The 22,833-nt window shown below is 44.8% G+C and overlaps 2 protein-coding genes across 10 annotated transcripts in view; one reads left to right on the forward strand and one right to left on the reverse strand.

Annotated features, from left to right (window-relative positions):
* ANGPTL2 (angiopoietin like 2) overlaps positions 1-22,178 on the forward strand; it is a 156,647-nt gene extending 134,469 nt beyond the window's left edge. For both annotated transcript variants that reach the window (XM_069609369.1, XM_069609368.1), the window contains exons 3-5: positions 12,978-13,171; positions 17,597-17,867; positions 19,285-22,178. In XM_069609369.1, coding sequence (XP_069465470.1) covers positions 12,978-13,171; positions 17,597-17,867; positions 19,285-19,484 — 665 coding nt within the window. In that variant the 3' untranslated portion in view covers positions 19,485-22,178. The remainder of the gene's footprint in view (positions 1-12,977; positions 13,172-17,596; positions 17,868-19,284) is intronic.
* Positions 1-22,833, reverse strand: part of RALGPS1 (Ral GEF with PH domain and SH3 binding motif 1) — a 2,625,553-nt gene that overhangs the window by 1,144,515 nt on the left and 1,458,205 nt on the right. The window lies entirely within an intron of this gene.

Consider the following 22,833-nt stretch of genomic DNA (forward strand, 5'->3'; position numbering starts at 1 on the left):
GGACAGAGGGCGATTTCCTGGGACTGTCCCGGGAAAAACGGGACGTCTGGTCACCCTACCAATGAGGGTTGCCTCCACCACATCCTCCTCTCTTGACAGCAACACTCCATCCAGTGCCACGTAATAATGTAATTTTGTATAATTGTAAAGAACTCAGCTTTAGTTTGCAGCACTTGCTCCCCCCTCACATTTCCAGGTTAATGTTACTTTTATAAGTCAACTGAATTGTTTCATTTTTTGGGGGGTATTCTCCCTGATCTATGTCCCACTTTGTTCACACACCCCTAAACTGTCTCACCACTTGCTCTCATCTTTGTGTTATTGAACAGGCACCCTTTGTGGGAATGCCTCCGCCATCTTTGAATGTGTTACTGTAAGTCATTTCTGATTGAAATTGGTATCCCTGTTCTTCAAAAAATAAAAAATAAAAAAAATGTTGGCATGGATAGGGTTGGGGAGGGTGTCACTACCACAACGTGGGGCCTCTGGGGTGGCAGAGTGGGTTCGAGGACATTTGTCTGTCCCCACCAATGACCGACAACTTTCCATGGGTCGCCCCATTTGTGAAGGTGTGAACCATGATTCATGTGTGTTTTTTGGGGGCCAGTTTGCTAATGCTCACAATGAACTGCCCTGACTCGAAAGGCACGGCTGGAGTCACTTCTGTGCCAAGTACTTGGAGAAGTCCCACATGACTGCAAATATAGAACTATGGCTTGAGGGTGAGCCACCATGGCAAGCAAGTATTTCAAGAGTAGCCTTTCTACCCATCTACACTTTGAAGGAACCCCTTTGCCCGTAAGGTGTTCAGAGTGACGTGTCAGCAGAAAGATGGAAGGGGTCGCTGAATTCCTCTGCCACTAAGGTCAGAAAACTAAAGCAAATAAACACGGCAGCGTGATATGTGCTGACACAGGGTATCAGAAGTCAACATCGCTGTGTGCCTCTGTGTGCAAACCCAATAAACAGTGAAATGGTGCCGCGTCAGCAGACAGGCTCTTCCGAGGCCCCGAATCCGAGACATTCTTCAAGCTAAGTAAAGCAAACAGGACCCAGCTCCAGAGAGTGCGGCCCGGACCATTCAAAAAATAAACCAGTTCAATCCCAAAGCAAAAAAAAAAACCACTCATCACATTTTGAATGTGCGATTTCTGCTTCCCAGCACTTGCCCAAAAGGCCTAGGGTGACCAGATTTCAAAAGTGGAAAACCGGGACTGGGTAACTAACATAAGAGTAGGACTAGCGGTTGAAAGTGGCTGTCAAGGCACTACACTTCAGTAGCGTTTGGAGGAGAAGGGGGTTTAATTGTCACTGTTCAAATAAACACATATTATAATTAATTTATCACAAACTAACACTATCATCTTAAGTTGTAAAATGCAGCATTTCTTCTGTGCAAGATTGTGCATTCCTGCTGCCAGCTATTGAGACCTACTACCAAAAACTGTCTGGGCCCACTGCAGTTTCCAATGGAGAAATAATCTTGAGAAAGTGGGACAGAGCACCCAATTCCGGGACAGCCCCGGCAAAACCGGGATGTCTGGTCACCCTACCAGAAGCAGAGGCGTACCCTTGTAACTGGCGCTCTCAAGCGTGGAAGGTCCTGCGGCTGTCTACGCTTTCCTAAAATCAAAACACAGAGTTTCCCAGAATCCACCGCTCTCGCGTGGATGTGCCATCTCCTTCCCCGAAACACCATCATCCCCAGGCTCGAAGCAAACGTGTTGGGGTCCACTTTGCGTGTCTCACGTGGCGCACTCCTTCATCACCGCCACTACAAGCTCTGACCCCACCTCTCACGCAGTGTAGCCCACTCTGGTCACCACTCCAGGGCTGAATAAACGACACTCGTATAGGGGCCCAAACATTCTAAGATTGGACCCTCACGCGCTGTCTCGCCACCCACCTACCTTCCTTCTGACAGCAGGGCCCCGACACTCCGTGCAAAATGGAGCCGGCGCAATTCCCAACACTGGTCTTGGGATCCATCCACGTCACGATCCCTGTCACACTACCACCGCCTAACTACCTCAATGCCCCATAACTTGTTAGAATTGCCTGAGTGCCTCTAAAGGCAGTTCCTTGAGCCCCCCCTAGCAGTGCGCAGGCCTGGACTGGCCCACCGGGACACCGGGAGTTTCCCCGGTAGGCCTCGAGGTGTAGGGCCTCTTTTCTTGGTAGAGGGATACATAATCAAAGGGAAATCATGACATAATCCCATGCATCCAGCCAGGCTGGGCTGGGTGGAGTTTGCGCGGTGTGCTGCCTGGATGACCTTTCTGGCCGTGGCTTGTGCGTCTGCAAATTATGGGCGTCATCGGCCAGGCACATCACTGAAACTGCACGTTCCTAGTGTGCTGCTCGCATGCGCATGTGCGGCCCAACGCATGCCAGTTACAGTTTTGGTGACTCGACGATGAGGCAGGCTGTGGGCCTGCACCATCTGCATTGAATGTTTGGCACTGGCTCAGGGCAGCAGGTCTCGTTCCTTTCACAGAAAGGTAAGGCGGCATGAGTACCAACTTAAGTCTATCACAGCGCTGCAAAATGCTGTTTATGAGAGCGACTGCAGGCACGTAATGAGAAATTCGTCCTTGTTCCTTTCCATCCCGACAGTATATAAATGTGACTGGCATTGGGGTCTGAAATGGTTCATAATCATAAGGTCAAGTGAGGAGTTAGGCGCCGCTGCACTGGGAAGCGCTATAAGTATGTGCGTATGTAGCATACGTTAGTGTAGCGCAAACCTAGCTAGAAAACAGAAGAGCGATACAGAGGGGCGAACTCTAATAAGGGGGTAGCAACGTGCTTGGCACTGAGATTTGGATGAACATTGTGGGCACTGCAGGAAACATAACGTGCACACTGCACGTGCATGCGGAGGACGACTTCCGATGCATTGATATGGGATTTGATTTAAACACGGAAACATGGTTCGTAATATGGATCTCTCTTGTTGTTCCCCTCCCAACTTTGCTTTTTAAAAGTTTCCAGAAAAAGCACATCTCTGTGAAATAATTTGCCACTGCAATGCGTACATGTTATGCTTTAAGCACATTTATGGCACGATGATGCATTAGCCATCGGTAGGCGCGATTGCACGGGAGAGGAGGAAGAATAAATCAAGATTAGCTGTTGTCAACTGTCACCTCTACACTGGCTCACATGGGCTTTCTTTCGGATTCTTAGTGTGCGGTTGAAGGCCCTTGTGCAGTGACTTGGTATCTACGTATTGGGCATAACCAAAGCAATATGCAGAAAGCTTCACAAGGTTTGAAATTTGGCGGCCCGGAAATTGGTTTTGGCCAGTGGTCAGTGGCCAGTGGTCGAAGTGCATGAAAAGAAGTAGTGGAACTATGTTCCCTACTGGCCTGCACCACTCGCCACGAACCCCATCTCCATGGCCCCTCCTACTCACAATACAAACCCCCAAACAAATGTGCCCGCTGTTTAAGGAATGTTCAGTACAGTGCACTGAAGTGCATATTTCAACTGTTTCCTACACTTTTATTTTAAAATGAAACTTCCAGAACGGTTTCTTTCTAAAATAAAAGTATAAGAACAGGAAAACTTAATTTAAAAAAGTAGAGGAGCACTGCTCCCAACGGCTCCCGCTCACTTCGACCACTGGAATTGGCTAAAGTGCCACATAGAAGCTGAAACTATTGCATTAGAGTATAGCTAGGAAGAAATAGCACGAGGTGGGACACAAAGCTTGTAGGTGTTTAGTTATTTATTTAGCTATTGACTGTACATGGCTATGATAAGCCCTACGGCCAGTTCCACCTGCTTTCAGCCCCTCTCCAACCAAAACACATCCTCCTGTGATCTCTTTGAGCTAGTTTTATCAAGCCTTACCATCAAACTGTGTGCTCAAAGTGCCTGCCAGTGTTTTCTCAAAGCAGTCTTCTGAGAGTTAATGACTTAATTGGAACTGCAAAAGCACTACCGGTGTAATAAAAATGTCAACCAGGTCTGCCTTCAGCCACTCGATTTATAAGCACTATACATGTCCTTCACTGAAGTCCTGTTCAAAACAAGCATTGACAAAGCCAACTGTTTAAGCTTGTGCATCAATATTAGGCATTCACCAGGCACTGCTGTTATATGCCCAGGTACACTCACCACTTTCCACCTGCTACAATCCAGTTAGTACGACTACAGCAGTGCCTGACAAATTCCTCTCCCACCATGCCTACACAAAAGCCAACACTGTTGGCATTGCCAGTGCTCATTTAATAGTGCCTTTTATCTGTATCCCCTTCCTAGCATGAGAATAGGATGAAATGGATTAGGGATGCATGTTGTCTGGGTACCTTTAAACTAGATGAATTAATTTTTCTCATTTGCAAAATGTGGAATGTCCCTGGTCCCTCTATCATCTACTTTGAAAGATCATGAATTTATTTAAGACATGACATTTCAATCCATATATGTTTAAAACATGCTTCAAATGCACTCATTTCGACTAATTCTAGTCAACATTTTCTTGGGGGAAACTCAAATCCCCTCATAGAAGGAGGGTTGAGCTCCCGTCATGTGCACGCTCGTTCAGTGAACTATGGGGCCACTTTGAAAAATATTCCAGGGCCACTTTTGGTTCCCAGTCCGGCTCTGGCAGTGCGGCACTAGACAACCCTCACACTGAAACTGAGGCGGACTCCCACTCCTCCCACACTTAAACTGGCCTCAAAGGATAACCTTCTCTAAGACTCCACAGCGTCCCTCTTACTCGACTCGCCTACTCAGGGAGTACACTGAGAAATACCAAACCATTGTAAGCGCACTCATTGCAACATGGGCAGAATGACAGCCAATCACATTTCCCAAATGACCACCTTTAGTTGTGCTATGAGACACCCACAGGTGCTGAGTGACTACAATGGCAACACACCTGATTAAAACCTGTGTTGGGATTTGATGAGACAAATTAGCTTCTTGATTTAACGGGTGTAATACATGTGCAATCCGGAGCTGCCTGGGCCCTCTGCAAGAATCGCATTTGCACATGAGCAGCTGAAGGATGCTCCAATGCAGCTCCTGGTGAGCTCCAGTGCAACACGTGTGAAACAGGCTCTTACTGCACACAGTCCATGAAGCGCCCTCTTTTATAAACTCCACTTTCTTTACCACTCCAGCCCATTTTTGTTTGATGGAGTAAATCCATGTGATTAGCTCTCGGGACAGTGTTCAACGACACTACTCAACCTATGCCGACTGGGGCAGCCAGAGGTGAACTGGGAACCAATAGAGGCCCTGGAAATAATTTTCAAAGTGGTCCTATATTACAAATTTTGAGCAATCCCAATCCTTTTCCTTTGAGAAAATAAAATACAAATACGGGGCAGGGGGGGGGGGGGAGGCGTGTCCTCATGTCACAGATGAGCTTTTGTAAGCGTGCCACTTGGGTACAGGCCACCATTACGTCCAGCCCTCCTTCCAAGTTCCATTCTGGAGCTTTAATATATACTTTTGTTTCAATGAGCGTGCAATAATGTATGATATGATATGATAAGTCATTTATAACACGCCTGTACACAAATGTTTCACAAGTGTTCACAAATGTAATGCCTGCTACTACCTCTAGTACCATAACAACAGCTACTACTGGTGTTACAACTGCCTGCATCACTACTGACGGTACTGCTATACCTCCACCAGTACAACAACACTACTACCGCTGCTATCAGTACTATCACTGCGAAGAAACTGACTGCTACTGACACCACTATTGCCACCACTACGTATCAATCACACAACATTGTGAATGACTATTACTACGTCTACCAGCACCACTAGTGATAATAACACAGCCGGCACAACTACTACAGGTGTGATAACTGCTTGCACCTGCACTATCACCACTATCACTACTGCTACCATCCGGGATGGACTGGCTGCTAGCAGTCACACGAGTACCACTAGTGAGAATTAACTCTTACTACTACCAGCACCACTAGTGATAATAACACAGCCAGCACAACTTCTACTGGTGTGATAACTGCCTGCACCTGCACCATCACCACTATCACTACTGCTACCATCCGGGATGGACTGGCTACTAGCAGTAGTACCACCACCACTAGTCAGAATTAACTCTTACTACTACTACCAGCACCACTAGTGATAATAACACAGCCAGCACAACTTCTACAGGTCTGATAACTGCCTGCACCTGCACTATCACTACTGCTACCATCAGGGAGGAACTGGCTACTAGCAGTAGTACCACCACCACTAGTGAGAATTAACTCTTACGTCTACTAGCACCACTAGTGATAATAACACAGCTAGCACAACTTCTACTGGTGTGATAACTGCCTGCACCCCCACTAGCAGGGTTGCTACTACCTGCAGCTCTACTACTAGAGTGATCTCTACTATCACTGTGAATTAACTATTACTAGTAGTACCACTAGTACTAACACCACTATCACCACCAGAACATCTGATTACAGAACAGTGCAAATGAACTGTCACTACTGTTTCGGACACCACTCCTGATAGTAGCACCACCAAAACAGCCCCTACTGGCGTTACTACTACCTGGCCATTGATTTTGACACTACGAGCACCGCCACTACTTCTGATCTTGAGACTGAACTGACTTGTACTAGTATTTTTCACACTACTATCAGAGCTGCTGGTGCCGCCGCCAGCGCATGTTGCACTGCACCAAAGTGCGGACGAAGTGATTATTACGCCTCCTGCTTCTACCACAATCGCCACCGCCATTTGTTAGCATAAGACAGCGAATGTACTGACAAGCACCATCACATTCAGTGCCGCTACTTCTACACCAGTACTATATGTCTAACTGCTTATAAGCTGACGGCACAGGCTACTTCTGCTTATATCTGCCTACATTGGCTAAAGAAAACCCCAGAGGATGATACCATTGGACACCCCACCCCCTTTCCCCGAGACTCTGCCCACCTGCACAGCCATTTTTAAAACAAAACAAAAATCAACAACAAATGATGCCAATCTGAGTGAGATTTACGGTCATCTGCCCCATACCTTGATGTGATTGGCTAGTATGAGTCTGTTTGTAGCCAATCACATCGAGGTGTGGGCAGAGTAACTGGGAGGGCCGGAAATCCCGGAGACCACATGCTCTTCCCCGGAGACCTGGAGAGGAGTCTCCAGAGATGAAGCAGGGATGCTTCTGCTGTTGCTGCCATGTATTGGACTACTCTGCTGCTAAAAATGTAACATTGGCAGTAAATTGATATGAATATTGAATGTAAGCACACACAATGTGCAACTCTCACCTCAAAAGAGTAATAGTGTAATGATGCAAACTTTGGCTAAAACAAATGTCAATGAGTTAATTGTCCACGCGGAGGTTTTTCAGAACCCTCCGCTACCCAAGCACTGAGGGAAGCTCCCTGGGGGGTCCATGTTGGAAAACATCAGAGGTGGCCACTAATGTCAGAGAGCGGCTTGTTGGAGCAGGCAAAAAAGCCGAGCTGTGGTTTGCAATGTACCCGTAAATGCTATTCAGGGCTCCCACACAACTCCTCACCAAAACCAGGACCATTTCTCTTCCGAGCGTGCCGTTTACTCTGGCACATGACCCGTGGCCACGTGAAAGGCGTCTGTTACGTGAGGGGTACGCTTGTTTTCCCTATTTAAAAAATGTGGGTTGGCGGTCCCACATCATACACCCAGGACTACAATTGCACGGCGGCAGTAAACAAGCAAAAGCAGACAATATCAAGAGTCCCTTATATAGAACCAGCCGAGAGCTAATGCGGCATAAGCAAAACGGTATACAGTGATAATAGCCAATTTGGAATAACGAACAACTTTTTGAACGACCCTAAAATAACGAAAAATAACGAATTTGTTATTCAAAATATATATGGGGGTGACTAATTGAATAAAATGCTCGGGAGGGGATTAGGGTGGAGTTATGGACCTAGGGGAAAAAGGCGGTTTGTGGCGTGACCCCCAAATAAAAGAAAAATCTTATTTTTCGTTATTTTAGGGTCGTGAAAAAAGTTTTAGTTATTCCAGTTTTCGAATATACGACTCTCCTGCCAAGCCTAGACCAAGCGTGCAATCATGTATCAATAACCAACCCATGAACAATCTCGCTCCTCTGCTTACACCTCTCAAACCCGAACCAAACACAGCCACAAGCCTTAAACGCAGTAAACCGCACAAACTTCACTACACTGCAACAACAAAAGAAACTGCACATAGTCTTGCACAACAGCACACGACGACTACCGACCAAAAAACACCCCAAGCCCAGCCAACGGAGCCACCGGGCTGAGGCTGCCAACAGCACAGCACTGCTATCTTGCACTTTTCCAGCTCATTCCCACTAACTCACCCACCCCTTTTGTTTCAGAGCCGCCGGAGCGCCAGGGGACCACTCTGGTGGTGATAGTGCGCGGTACAAATGTCCTTTAACATTTACATTAACGTTGTAATCACATAGAACCAAGAAAAACATGCGACAAAGTAGCAGATTTAACAGAAGTCAATGAAGTGTGTAGGTTTGAACAACACAGAACAGTTCAAGTTGAGGACCCATTGTAGCCACCAACCACCACCACCCAACCAGTGCTGGAGATTCTGAACTGTGGGATCCCGGCAAAGCGAGGGGGGCGAAGTTGGTGAAAGCAGGAGATTTTTTCTAAGCCCTGCATACATAAACATTTACATAGCAGGAGATTACTTTTTAACACATGAAACATAACATAGGAGAGTATTTCCTATGATGTTGCAAGCAAAGCATAAAAGCTGCACGCATTTTAAACAGGCAAAGCCTGCTCAAATATTTTCTCCAGAATGCTGTCCTAAGGAGTATTTCGCAGGTACCCTGAGTAGACGTTCAAGTGGTCTACTGGGTAAGGCTCTCTCTCGTCTTGAAGACCTGAGTTCAAATCCTGCATTCTGCCCCAAAAGAACTTTGACACCATTAAAACCCCTGATGCCAGTTCATTCGTTTCTTATTTTGCCTGCTCGGATCGATGACCAGCACTGCAACCAACATTAATTAATAAATGGAAGTGCTGTCATGATCGTTGATATAAAGTGCAAAGATTAATCAATACATGCATTTAAGATTGTCCTTAGAATGCAATCTACAGCGACATCAATTCTTGCTCAAGGTTCCCATAAATCACTGACATATTAATAAAACACGGCCCTAAATCCGGCTACACGGAATACAGCTGTGTTGAGTTACTCCCCCGGATTTCTATTTTTATTAGAAACATACAGAAATCTTGGGCAGAATTGGTCCTTTAACCGGATAAAGGTCTCTGTGGGCCAACGTAGAGGCTCCGCCCAGCTCCACAGTCCAGCCGGTCGCGTATACTCGCGTACTGCCTGCACCCGTTAAAAATAAACAGAGATATTATGGAGGACAGTAAACAGAAATGCCTTACCTCACTATTGAGCTGCAGTGAAACGCAAGAACACAATCTGAACTGCGTGTGCAATGGTACATATGTCTCCTGCCATGCGTGTGTGGGTGGGGCAGGAGTGTGGGGGGGTGGCGATCAGATAAGAGCCTAGGTCACTGTCGCATGTTACTGTTGTGAGAATGAAGAGCTCAGGAATGCAGCCATCAAGAAACATGGTGGGGGCTGAGGGAGCCCGATGGGGAAGGATGATTTCTGCAGACATGCAGCCAATTTCACGTCATGGGGAAAGGGACAGAGAAAATGCTAGGCCACATGTTAAAAGGGGGAGAGTCACCTAGGGCTACGTAATACGTGAGTCCCAAGCGTGGCTCACCGGCTAATAAGCGCTGAGAAAGGTCCGAACTTCAGAAGATCCCATGCCTGTGCATAAAGCGTCCTGTGCAGAAAGGTTTGCTTAATTAAGTTCAGTAGCAGCTGCCCAGGGCAGACTGATGTTCCATGCTAAGCAAAAACAGGGAAGCTAAAAAGCCAGTCTTGAGCTAAAATGGTTAGGATTCCCATCATCCTCATTAAACATGTTTATAATCAATCCCAATTTCTAAAAATGAAGTAGGAATGGCAACCTCACGAGTGGCCTCAGGCAGTAGAACCCATCCAATAGCAACACAGCCGTCCCAAGCTTCCACCAATCAAGGTGTTGTATGCAAATACTTTGGGGTCACTGACCGGAAAAAGCCTCAGAGTTACACAAGAAAAGAAGGCCTCAGGAACTTCCGGGCAGCCAGGCCCAGAGTATTGTTTCCAAGGAGCCGCAGTTCATAGCCCACCCTCATTTAAGGCACCCAGCTTTCCTGCCTCTATAACCAGGACGCTCGGGTGTGGGGAGGGCTTCTGAAGGGGTTTGCTATCCAGTCTTCCTTTTGTGCACTTCTGTGAAACATCTACACTCAAGCTGGCAATGACACCAAGGGAGGTCTCACAGTTGTACCACCCTGAGTGAACAGAAGAGTAAAGAGATAGATGCCAGCCATGGTTCTCAAATACTGCAGCGTTGCCTAAACTATATCAGTTGCTCAGCAACCCCTTCTTTACTGCCACAGTGTTTCTCATTCTATGCATAAACATTCCAAGTAGCACGCTACTAGCCAGCCATAAAAAGTCACGTGCCACCTCAATTGAACACATTCACACAGCACACCATTTCTAACTTGCCGAGAGTCAATTATCACTAGCCAATGGCTACTGGCAAATGCACATTTTGAGCCCGGATTCCTCATCTAAAGGAGCTCTTGCTCATTGGTAAACAGCTGGACCATAAACCATTGAGACCCGTCTTGGGCTTTGAGGAGAGTTTTTCGTGGTGAGCCTACATATGTGTGCATGCTTTTCTACAGAAGTGCGGCGGGATATGTTTATATTCCGACAGCCAGAGATTTGCCCCCTCTGATGCCATCGGCTGGCCAAGAGTCACTGGTCAAGGCTTTTGTGACGACACGTCGTAAATGGGAACCATGGATGACATGAAGAGCTTTCTGTGTATCGAACACGGAAACGTCTGATAGCACTGAATACCAGTTTGATAGTCATCCTGTGTTCCACGCTTTGGGCATACCATCCCCACGCCACGAGATCTACACTGGCTACCAGTTGTTCTCTGTGCATCATGGCATTCGGAGCTTTAGTCCACTTCATCTACAGTCCTTTATGATGCGCCACGGTACAACTATGCTCATCCTGGGGTCATCGGAAGCGATGCACCTCGCCGTACCCAGGATGATCCACCAAACGGTGGAAGATCCTTCTTGAATGTGGAATCAGAGGTTTGAAATACCCTGCCCTCTCTCCGGTAAGGTGGCCACAAGCACGTTCTCACTATCAGGCGAAGTACTTATAAGAACCATATTTGCTATTTAACTCAATTCTAATTTGAAAGATGCATTTCATGTAGCGATGGGTGAATTCGAGTGAATCGTCTTCTTGTATTATCTAAACTATGGGGGTTCGATTTGGCTCATTGTATCCAAAGCACTTGGAGCTGATGCTCACAGCGGTTTAATGATTTGAACCCCAGCGCGTATAGACTGTCGCCTCAATTTGATTTGCATCTTTGGCTGCTTCCTCCGTATTGGGTTCTTTTTTTCAAATTTATTTTGTACTCATTTTGTCTGTATTCAATTTCTCAAAATTGTTTCTGTTATTTTGCCTTTATTCACATTAAAATCCATTGACCCTGGTTCAAACCAACAGATACTGAAAGTTCGAAAATGTTTTAACTGATCGGAACCCAAACTAGCCGACTGGTGTATTTGAATTTTGTTGAATTTATATAGCCCTTTAATCCAAAGTGCTTTACATGAGAACAAGGGAAAATACAACAAGCATAAGATGACAATTGAATCACAACTCGAAAACAGTATAAGGAACAATTTACAATGTTGCTGAGGTGATGAGGGAGTGGAGAGGGACAGAGGTGTGATAGGGAAAGGGAGGAGTTAGTGGAGGTAGAAGGGAAGTAAGAGGGAAGGCGAGAAGGTGTGAGGAAGAAGAGAGGAAAGGGAGGAGTTAGTGGAGGTAGAAGGGAAGTAAGAGGGAAGGCTAGAAGGTGTGAGGAGGAAGAGAGGAAAGAATAAGACTAGGGGCCTCATTACACGGTCGGCGGTGGACCAAGGTGCTATTAGCACCTTGGTCCATGCCAGTAAAATACTGGCACCGCCTTGGTGGAAAGGGGAATTACCGCCCTATTCCAAGGTTGGTGGGGCGGTAATTCCCCCTTCCCCCATTGCCCTTCCCCATTCCCATTTTTGCCCCACAGGGCATAATGGGAATAGGGAAGGTGCTAATTACGGCACCGCAAATTGATGTACCGTAATTAGCTCCCTGGTCCCTTTGCGGGTTGGTTTTTAACGCCTGCAAAAAGCAGGCGTTAAATTCTCCAACCCGCAAAGGGACCTCGTAGTAAGGCGGTAAGGGTTAACGGTCACCGGTACCATTAACGGTGACCGTTCACCCTTACCGCCGTCCGTGTAATGAGGCCCTAGATAAGAGCCGGAGGTGGGGTAGAAGGGAGAAGAGAGGATGGAGAGGAAAAGGAAGTACATGAGTAAGAGGTAAGGCATGAGGCGGTGGGAGAGGTAGGAGAGGAAGCGAAAGGTTCACCCTAGTGTTGAATCCTGTCACACATGTCAGTTCCAATGGCTTTTAACTGGTTCAATCCCTTATTTGAAGGATTCGATCCATGATATGAGTTGGCCAAATCTAATGATTTGCTCTTTTTATACTATAGTTCAGTGTCCAGTGACGCCCTTAACTTGGGGTGTTTTAACACTGAAATAAAGGTCCGGGTTCATGAAGAGTCACATGCTTGGGCCGTTCAACAGTTCTCCCACACATATGTGGAATAGGACCAGTGGATTTGATCTGAGAGCATTATAACTTCAATAATGTCAGAGTTGGGGGTTATTCCTTGTAATCCTAGGGTCAAGAATGTACCCCCCTCCTAAGTGCTGTTTCTAGGTGTGTCTTTGTGCTATACTGTGGGTCATGTTACAGAGGAAACGCAACCACCTTCTAACCAGAATCTCCCTTGTATAGGGCCATGGAGAGATTGCTTGCAAGCATTGGAAGACGGCCATGACACCAGCACCATATACCTTGTGAAGCCTGACAACGCTAACCGACTGATGCAGGTCTGGTGTGACCAAAGGCATGATCCCGGTGGCTGGACAGTCATCCAAAGGCGGCTGGATGGCTCTGTCAACTTCTTCCGGAACTGGGAGACGTACAAGGTAAGACGATCTCAGCGCTTGATCTCGTTCGTGCTTCCTTCGATAGTCCAATAAACCGACATGTGCTTGAGTGTGAATGCCCTTGGACTGTCATTCGACAGAGTGCTGATTCCTGACAGATCGCCCTAGGAAGCACACAAATCTAGCCACAAGGAGGTGTCTTGTAACACTTTCAGAAGGAAGATGCACAGTTCTCAACACAATGTTATTAACTGGCCTGTGTAGTCTCCTCTTGAGCACAGCCTACAGCAATACTGTTGCAGTGTCAGACTCTCATACACATAGCCACCGGCGGATGCCAGCTGGCCTGCCTTACACGCATCACCGTACACACATTCATCGTTGAAAACCTTTCATGCACAAACCCATCAGCGGATGACAGCCGGTATTGCGGTGGCCCGCCCTGCTAACTGAACCCCAGTCCACGCTTTGCACATGATCAAACATCAGCTGTGGAACATTGACACCTTATAATGTTTAGCCCGCCTGTGGCGGTCAAAGATATAGGCTGGTAACCCCCCATTGCACTTATAACTACGTAGGTTAGCCATTGTAACGCACAGCAGTTCTACACAGATATACCCAATATCGCACTTAGTAGACTCGTTTGGATAGCGTATGGAGAACTTGGAAGATATGTAGTAAGACTATAAAGGAAACCAGCCACTTGCGCTTAGAAAATCCCATTATCCTAGATTCTACGGCAGCCTGTCTATCCCGCCTAGAAGATGGTCTAGGACAACCAGTCAATTGCACTTGGTTTGACCCGAGGGTAGCCTGTCCATGATGCCTGGAATTGTCTACGAAGGTCGCTGGCTAGAGCGGACACAGCGACATCAAAGATAAGCTCGCTCTGAGCTCAAGGGATGTATAAACGCACCACTTGGTGGTCATCTGCCACAGGCCCGGCTACCTAGCCATGCACTTTAGAATGCAGCTGCGGCTATGGCAAATTTGGTCTAGCTCGTCAAATACCCACTTCACACTGAAACTCCAGACTTGCCTCAACACCTCTGCCATGAGAATACAGCAACAACCTAGGACACATTTCGACCTAGCTGGGTACATATCGAGTCTGTCGTGACCTCCCTCAGCACCCATTGACATGCCTGGCCTCTCAGGCTGCTTACTGGAGTCTAGCCAGCCCTCCTAACTTCTAATCTTGGCCAAATGAACGCATGCACCTTAAGCCTCCACTGAAAACTATCCCCATACCTGAACTTCGATCCCAGTGGGCGTTCCTACCACAAAGCGCTTTGAGGCCATGCAAATGGAAAAGGCGCTATATAAATGACTACTACGACATTCACGATGCAACCAAATGACCGCCCACCAATGAAATGTTGGCACTTTTAGTGTCATTAGTACCAGTCGCAATGAGTCTGAATTGCTTGCGTATTACACAGTTATACTACGCATTTGCACGGCTTCAGGCTTTCAGAATGGGTCCTCTGCTGGACACTGTCAACTCTGGATCCCGGGACCCGGGCTCTTAACCCAGGTTGCCAGGTTGACCAAATTCTCTGGACCATGGCAAATCCTCGAACCACATCTCCCATAGCAGCCATGAATGGAAACCCTTAGAAATGGGCAATTCGCCAATATCAGCATTTACGTTTCACGACACGCTGTAGCTTCAGCACACAGAAGCTGGTTCGATTTTACAGCGATCAGGGCAAAGAAAATCACTTATTAATGGGATTGAAATATACAATCGCAGGCATGCAGATGAATGGGCCAGAAGAAAGAAAATAAAGGTAGAAAGGTGTCTGGTGTGATCATCACTAGTGTAACTGTGGGTACGAAATGCACAAAAGGAGAGACACACACACACGCACACACACACACTCGCGCACAAACGCGCGCGGGCAGGGCCTTCTTAACTGAACACATAATGCATAGAATCTTCCAGCAGTTCTAGTTCAGAAGTATTTCAGGAGACATTTTAACTCAAAGCTATGACTGGCTAGTCTGAAAGCTGCATTTCCAAGATTGGCCGAAATGGCCCACGCGTTAAAAGGTTTTACCCCTAGTACAGCCAACTGTAAGTGTAATTTTGCACACTATGTTCTATGAGGTGAATACTGCCCAAAGAGCAGATATGTATTCTTGCAATGACTGTTTGCACTAGGGCAATGTTTGGGCCTCTGCAATTACTATGCAACAAAGTACTGTGGCGGTGCGCATTTTCTGTAATATGGGCCTTGATTTGCACCGACTGCTCACACATTAATTAGAAAGTATTCTCTGTGTGAGCACCACCTTTGATCATGTTGCTGCTCATTTAAGTAATGTTACCCTCTCTGAAGTAGTTTGCGTCTTGACTCGGGTGCTATTTGAAAACAGCTGAGCCATTGCTGTTGTCACATACCTAACATTTGATCGCTTGCACCTCCAGTGCATCCAGACCAAACTTTGACCACATCCCCAAGATCCGCAACCATGCCTCTTGACCCTCAGCCATTATCCCACTGGATGCACATACTGTCACCAGAACCGACAACTGTCGTAGTAGTTTCTTACTGGCGCCCCCTTTCCCCAGACCTCAAGTATTTTATCCACATGCTTTTCAACATTCCGGCATTAGGCCACCGAGCTCTCAACGTACAACAGAACCCATGTCAACTCCTGACTCTAGACTTGCAGCTGTGCACGGTTCCGTTGACCATCTTCTGGAGCCTATGTAAGAGCTCTCTGTTAGAAATACTCACATGACCAAAAGCATTACAGAGTGTATATACCATGATACCTAGTTTTGATGTTAAATTATAGAAGTTCAAAAGTAAACTTGTTGTAGAAAAGCCAGTCTAAATGAAAGAGCTGTCCGCTACTGCTTACTCCTGTATACGCACCAGGAGACACAACATGCAGTGAACGTTCACAACCATCCCTGGGAAACACTCATCCAATGTGGACAACACCGCTGATGCTCTTTTAGAAACACTTTGCCAAAATAGTTTCAGAACAGGGTCTTCTACGTGTCAACTGGTCTCTTTAATCCTTCAAATATTCCAATGTGTGAAAGGAATCCTACTTAGCATTCCACCAAATTTGCACCTGGCTTGCAACATCAGGGGGTTCGAAAGGTGCATCTTATTTCATGGCATTGCTTGCCTTTCAAGACTCCCTGGCTGCTGGAGGCCGTGGTGCCACCATTTTCCATCCTTGCTCTCCCCTGCTTCGGCCCTAAAACTTAAATTTCCCCTATGATCTCCACCCCTTTGCCCCCCTCCTGTCACCACAATCAGTGCCCCTAGACTTTACACATTACCACCTCCTGACCTACCTATTCGACACCGCTGCATTTTCTTCCCAATTGGCAACATCCCATCCCTGATGGCTGCAATGGAAAGGGAAAACAGACTCACAATAGTTCCCTTCTCCTTTTTCTCATATGCCAATTTCTTTTGTAGTTTTTTTAAACTTCTGAAACGGCAACCACACCATTTCACACCTTACCAGGGAGGTATACAGCTCCAGTTCCCTACGTCAGGTGATCACTAAAGAGAAATTAAAATAACTTTCTCACTATAATCGTTCTTCAGTTAGCCCGAATACCCACAATATCCACTTATTTCTGTAAATGTAAATGCAAACAATTGTGCAAAAAGAAGCACACAAGTGATAAAACAGCCATGAGGAAAGTCTGTCTTGGAAGCAAGACCCCACTGAGCAGCACGGGTTCGATACCCAATCCCGTTCCCGTGCACGATAATAGAACCGATTCACTTTTTAAAATAAACCTGATTTGTTATTTTTGTGTACCAAAATTAATTACTTTACATAGAGAGCGTGAAACAAAAGGGTCTTCCCTTGTCCCCAAAATAATATTTAAAAAAGTGGTGCAGATAAAATAAACTGGCCGGGAAGTATTAGCATTGTCATGATGGACAGACATTACATGTGTGTGCATCATCACATTCAGCTCCAGGGCAGCTTCAGACTATTTGATACATGGTACAGGCATGAGCCACGGAGGGGGTACATGGAAGTAATGCTTACAACTGCCTGGTAAGATAAAGGTAGACTGGTCTTGAAGTGTTCTGGCATGAGGTTGTCTCAGTTTGAACACTGTGATAACCCTCCTTGCTTGTAGATCATCCTTACCTTAAATTCCCTTACTTTGGTTTACGCACAGTGGTTTTTTGTAGGTTGTTTGTGTAAGGCCTTGGGTTGAAAAAGCCGGCCATTCCTTCTCATGCAATGAGAGTACTAGTCAGAATGTGTTCTCTGCCTTTGCCATTTAGGAAACTGCTGATAACCTTTCTAAGTACTTCAAATATTTGTAACATCTACATAAGTATTCCTTACTTTCCACCGCTTCTACTATACTGCCCTAAAGAATGATACAATTGGCATATATTTAAAGAATGGACGAAACAAATGTGAGAGAGTAATTTAGGTTGTTCTCTTGTTTGTTCACAGCAAGGATTTGGCAACATTGATGGAGAGTACTGGCTGGGCTTAGAAAACATTTACTGGCTCACCAATCAGGGAAACTACAAGCTGCTCATAACAATGGAAGACTGGTCAGGCCGAAAGGTGTTTGCAGAGTACGCTAGCTTCCGACTGGAGCCAGAGAGTGAATATTACAAGCTGCGGGTCGGTCGCTATAATGGCAATGCCGGCGATTCCTTCACCTGGCACAACGGCAAGCAGTTTACGACACTGGACAGAGACCACGATGTATACTCAGGTAGGACTTTATGTTGGTAAACAGTGAACAGAATAATAGCCCGATGTAGACATTCAATAGAAACCAGTTTGGCATTTTGAAAAAGTAATTGATAAATCAAAGAACAGACAACTTGTTTTCTTAGATTTAAATATGATATGATATGATATGGCATTTATGACGCGCCTATACACAAGTGTTTCAAGGCGCGAAAACCCTGCTTTATAAAGAACACATTATAAGATGTATTTTGCAACATTGTGCTATCTACACTTTCAATGTATTTAAGAAGAGATCTTGATGTCTCGCCTGTTTTACACATTTTTTAAGACCCTTTTCCCCTAGTTAAAATAAAGCCAAGGTGGTAGCACACCCTAGCCCTACTTCAGACTTTTAAAGCAGGAAGAAAAATATAGCTACCTACAGTAATTTGTGAGACAATTATGCTAATTTAAAGTAAGTACGTAGGGCTTTTGAATTCACATAGCTATAGACGAGGCGTCGTCCTTATACAATCACAGATACAATTGAATTTTGTTGCAGTGATTTTAATCATGAGTGTGATATGATGACACTGATGATGTGGTCATCAGTTATTCAAGATCACTGGTCCTTAACACTAAATCAAATTAGGGCTACACAGTTCCAAGTCACTTCTTTGGACTTTATCAGACACATTTCCCTCAATAGAGCAAGTGCCAGCTTTAGAAATCATGTTCAAAGTGCTAAATTGCTGAAGACTGGACATTCTGAGTACTGCTCAAGAATAATTACCATCTGTCGTTTGTTTCTTGGCTGGCATCGGGGAAGTTAGAGTTTGGCCTGCAGTAGGCGGGTTTCCATTATACAATCAACAATACCTTCAAACGCACAAAGAAGAGTGATCAGTGGAGGCTCAAGTAGGGCTGGGCATCCGTTTTTCTTTTCTTTTCACAAATAGGAAAATCTGTTTTAAAAAATCTGAAATATTTTCTGTTTTGAACACAAGAGGAATTAGAAAGTATTTTATGGCATGTTTGAGGCAATGATTAGTGAATTTTCTTTCAATTTTTCTCAAAAGTGGTTTCCTTTCGTATTGTATATTTTTGTAAGATGGGCCCTATTTAATACTTAAATCTTTTCTTTTTTTTGGCAAAATGTTTACAAAAAAATCAAATAGGCTTTTCTTCTTTTAAAAGAAAATGCTATTTTGCAACTGGTTTTGTTGTGAGAGTGAATATTTTTGGTAAAATTGGTGTGACTGTCAATTCCCTAGTGAACCAAATTCTGAACCATTTTTAAAAACACTGTAGCCTGATCTAAGGGAACAATATTTGTAAGAATGCTCTCTTCAAAAAGCCTAACATGTTTCCATCACTTCCATTTTAGTCTAATGTGCAAGATATGACTGGTTTTCCTGGCAAACTTACTGAACATTCTTTTTCCTCTCACACCTTAGGTAACTGTGCCCATTATCAGAAGGGAGGATGGTGGTACAATGCTTGCGCTCACTCCAATCTCAATGGCGTTTGGTATCGGGGAGGACACTACCGCAGTAGATACCAGGATGGCGTCTACTGGGCAGAGTTCCGTGGCGGCTCCTATTCCCTAAAGAAAGTAGTCATGATGATCCGACCCAACCCAAACACTTTTCACTAAGAATCAACACTCTCTACCAACTCAAGGAAGAACAGACGAAAAATAATGTTCCGCCAGCTGTAAGGATTACTGGGGAGCTCTGTTCCTACAGGAGCAAAGAATGTAATATGTTGTACATTTATTGTTAATAAGTGAGGACTTGTTCTCGGTTTCCTACAAGCCATTCCTGCAACAACAAAAAATGCCTTTCCTGCCATGAAAAGTTGGAAATATGCTATTTTTGTATTAAAAAGGTCAGTGGCGGTTCATTCTCTCCTCCAGCAGCTGAACCACACTGGCAATGTATGAGTAATAAGTCATACTACAGAGATCACTGCAACATTTACGACATTAGTACACATATAGTGGGCTTAGTCTACCTGTTATAGTCTTGCGTCAGATAAATCCCATTGGTAGACAATGTAGACCCTTGACACAGGAAGTAAAATCCAATGACGCCAAGTAGTCGTAGAGGAATGTAGCCATAGAGGAATGTAGGCTATTCACTTTATTTTGTCTTTGTAAATTATAATTGCAGGAAAATGCTTATAATGGGAGAGGTTTACGTGCCTCTGGCAATGTACATTATAAAATGTACACAGCAAACCAAAAACCGACTCCATATGAATATGCACCCCAATTTTGAAGCCCATGTGAGCTCTTCAATTTTGCACAAGGCATGCTTTTGATTGTAAATAATGTCCTGGCTAATGAGAAATAATAAGTAAGCCATTCTTTGTCTAATTTAATGCTTCTAATTAAAGTGTATAAGGTCAGGCAATAACAATAATGACTTAACCAGCCTGTTACTGATAATGTTCCTTAAAATCCTGATGTACTGTAAACGCAGTGTAATATTGCTAAGGATGTGCTCAGTGGTTAGTTAATATATAATAGGTGCCAGTGGTTATGCAGAATAAAAGTAAGTCCTTCAAGTTTTTTTCAATTTGGTGCATATCTGTTGCAGTGCACGATTGATTAGCTTAAGTGAGGGTTTTAGATCATCAATGAAAATGTTCCAGGCAGTTTAACCTGGACCGTACGGTAGGTTCAAAGCCAAGAAAGATGGAAGGTGAAGGACAAGGTTCTAGTTTAGGAGATTGTTTACACTTTTCATGGCCGTGTTCACATTGACTTTGTCTTGATGCCAAGTATGAGTGCTCTGGGGTTTTGTAATCAGCCACCATAGTTGGTATGTGGATGATATTTGTGGATGCAAAGTATTTTTCAAGTTCTGCATCTCAGACATGGAATGCACTCCAGCTACCTTGTGTAGCAAACCGTGACATTGGGTTAAGGCAGAGGTGGGAGCGCTGATGAGTGGAACATTGGCACCTGGTTCCAAAGACACATGGCCCAACCGTTTGGATTGGTGAAAAGAAGTGTGTTAAAACATGACTGACATTGGCTATAGTAGAAGCCGCAGCTGAAAAAAGCTCAACTCAAATCATATATTTGAATGAAAGCCTTAAGCAACAGCAACATGTTGGACTAAGGCTCACACCCGTAACATTTCAGTAATTGAACCCTATAAATGTGGAGTTTAGAGGAATTGATAAAGTATACAAACTAATGTTCTCTGCATTTTCCAAACCATACCACACCTGAAGTTAAAAGTACCACTTAATAAAAGAGAAGTCACCGTCCACACTCATTTTTATTTGTTTTGTACAGGTTAGTCATTGCCTGGTGAGGGGTCAATGATTGTAAGAACAAAAAGGGCTATCCACATTTGCAGGCAAATGACGGATGCAAATCTTTAAAATATTTAACGTCCTTAGAGAATGCATGAGTATGGCAGTTCAAAACAGAAAAAAGCGAAGCGCAGAGAAATTGAGAAGCAACTGTGTCACAGTCCTTGAAGGCACGCATAGTGTGATGATGTCAAACAGGTTCCCCTCAGCTTTGATATTCCACGACTGCGCAGCGCCATACACAAAGTGAATCGTCTGTTCCCAGTCACAGCTCATCAATAGATTAGTCATAATCCAGGCATTCTATTCATATCTTAATTTCTTTTCTATCAGTGTTACGATTTGGATTAGAGAAGGGTGCTAACTGTTCTAATAATTCAGTATCAAGTATAAATGTCGTCCTGTGAGTGGACTCTTTTGGTCTGTGAACGTCCTCAGAGTGCATGCCAGCGTTTCTAGAATGACAAAAAGAACTGCATTATTTTGTACAGAATTGAAGTGATGGCTATTTCATAAATGAAATGGCCAGCTGATTGGCATCTTCCACACAAACCAATCAGAAGAGAGTACCGCTACTGGATGGATCATGTGATATAACTTCCAGCCAAGCACCTGTAGCCAATCAGCTAGAAGCAAAGATGGGAAGGGACAGAAGATGGCAAAAATCCAGCCAACAGCTAAAGAGAGGAAAGGACATGTCTTCTCTGCCTCTTTCTTGTTAAAGGTTGACTTTAAAGTGCTGTCAAAAGTTTCAGAATAAAACCAAAATCAAACTTTGTAGAAGGACCCCGAAAAAGTGTTAAACTGTTAACAGTTCCAAACACGCCTTTATTTCTACGCTAGCCGTATGCTTCTATGTACACTCATTATTACCTCTTTATGACATTAAGCGTATATGATGTGCATTAAATGGATAATGTCAAAAGTAGCATGTGCTGTGTATAAAAGTGTTTCTTAGCATGTTATCAGCTCACACCTCTAATGAAATAAATTGGCAATAAAGTTACTGATGCCAATTTGACATATGTACTGTAGGCTTTATTCTGGTGCTTTAAATCTGATTCCAAGCTTAATTCGAAACAATGTTTTTTAATCTAAAATAAGGGCAATCTTTTCCAAAATGTCTCCTTATAATTATATCCCTTAAGGTATAGTCTTCATGAAAAAAGTCTATTGTAAAGAACTGAAATCTGCAGTTGTTTTGTCTGAATATGTAACAGAGTAAGAGTAATTCTGACACAGCTGCAAAATGAGTCAATCTACCATCAAAGGGGGTCATTCCGAGTATGCCGTTCTGGAAAAAGGTGCCGGTAACAACGTGTACCAGAACCTTTTCCAGACCGGTATACTTCGAATCTGCCGGTAGGGGCAGTGAACTACTGGCAGGCCTGGCCTGCCGGTAATTCGGGCCCCTACTGGCAGTGAATTCACTGAATCACTGGTACCGTTCACAGAGGTGCCAGCGATTCAGTGGTTGGGAACCTACCGTTGCACCGCCACCCGTAATATCCCAGTAATACCGGAATATCGGACGGCGGAGACGGCAATACAGCTTTCCCGGTATCCCACCGGAATTATCGGCGGGATACCGAGAAAGCTGTAATGACCACCAAAGTCTTGAGAAAATTCAAGACCGTCTCATGGAAAGCAATAAAGATACGATGGTGGCAAGCTTC

Source organism: Ambystoma mexicanum, chromosome 8 (assembly GCF_040938575.1).
Source record: "Ambystoma mexicanum isolate Mex_15411 chromosome 8, UKY_AmexF1_1, whole genome shotgun sequence".
Classification (NCBI taxonomy): domain Eukaryota; kingdom Metazoa; phylum Chordata; class Amphibia; order Caudata; family Ambystomatidae; genus Ambystoma; species Ambystoma mexicanum.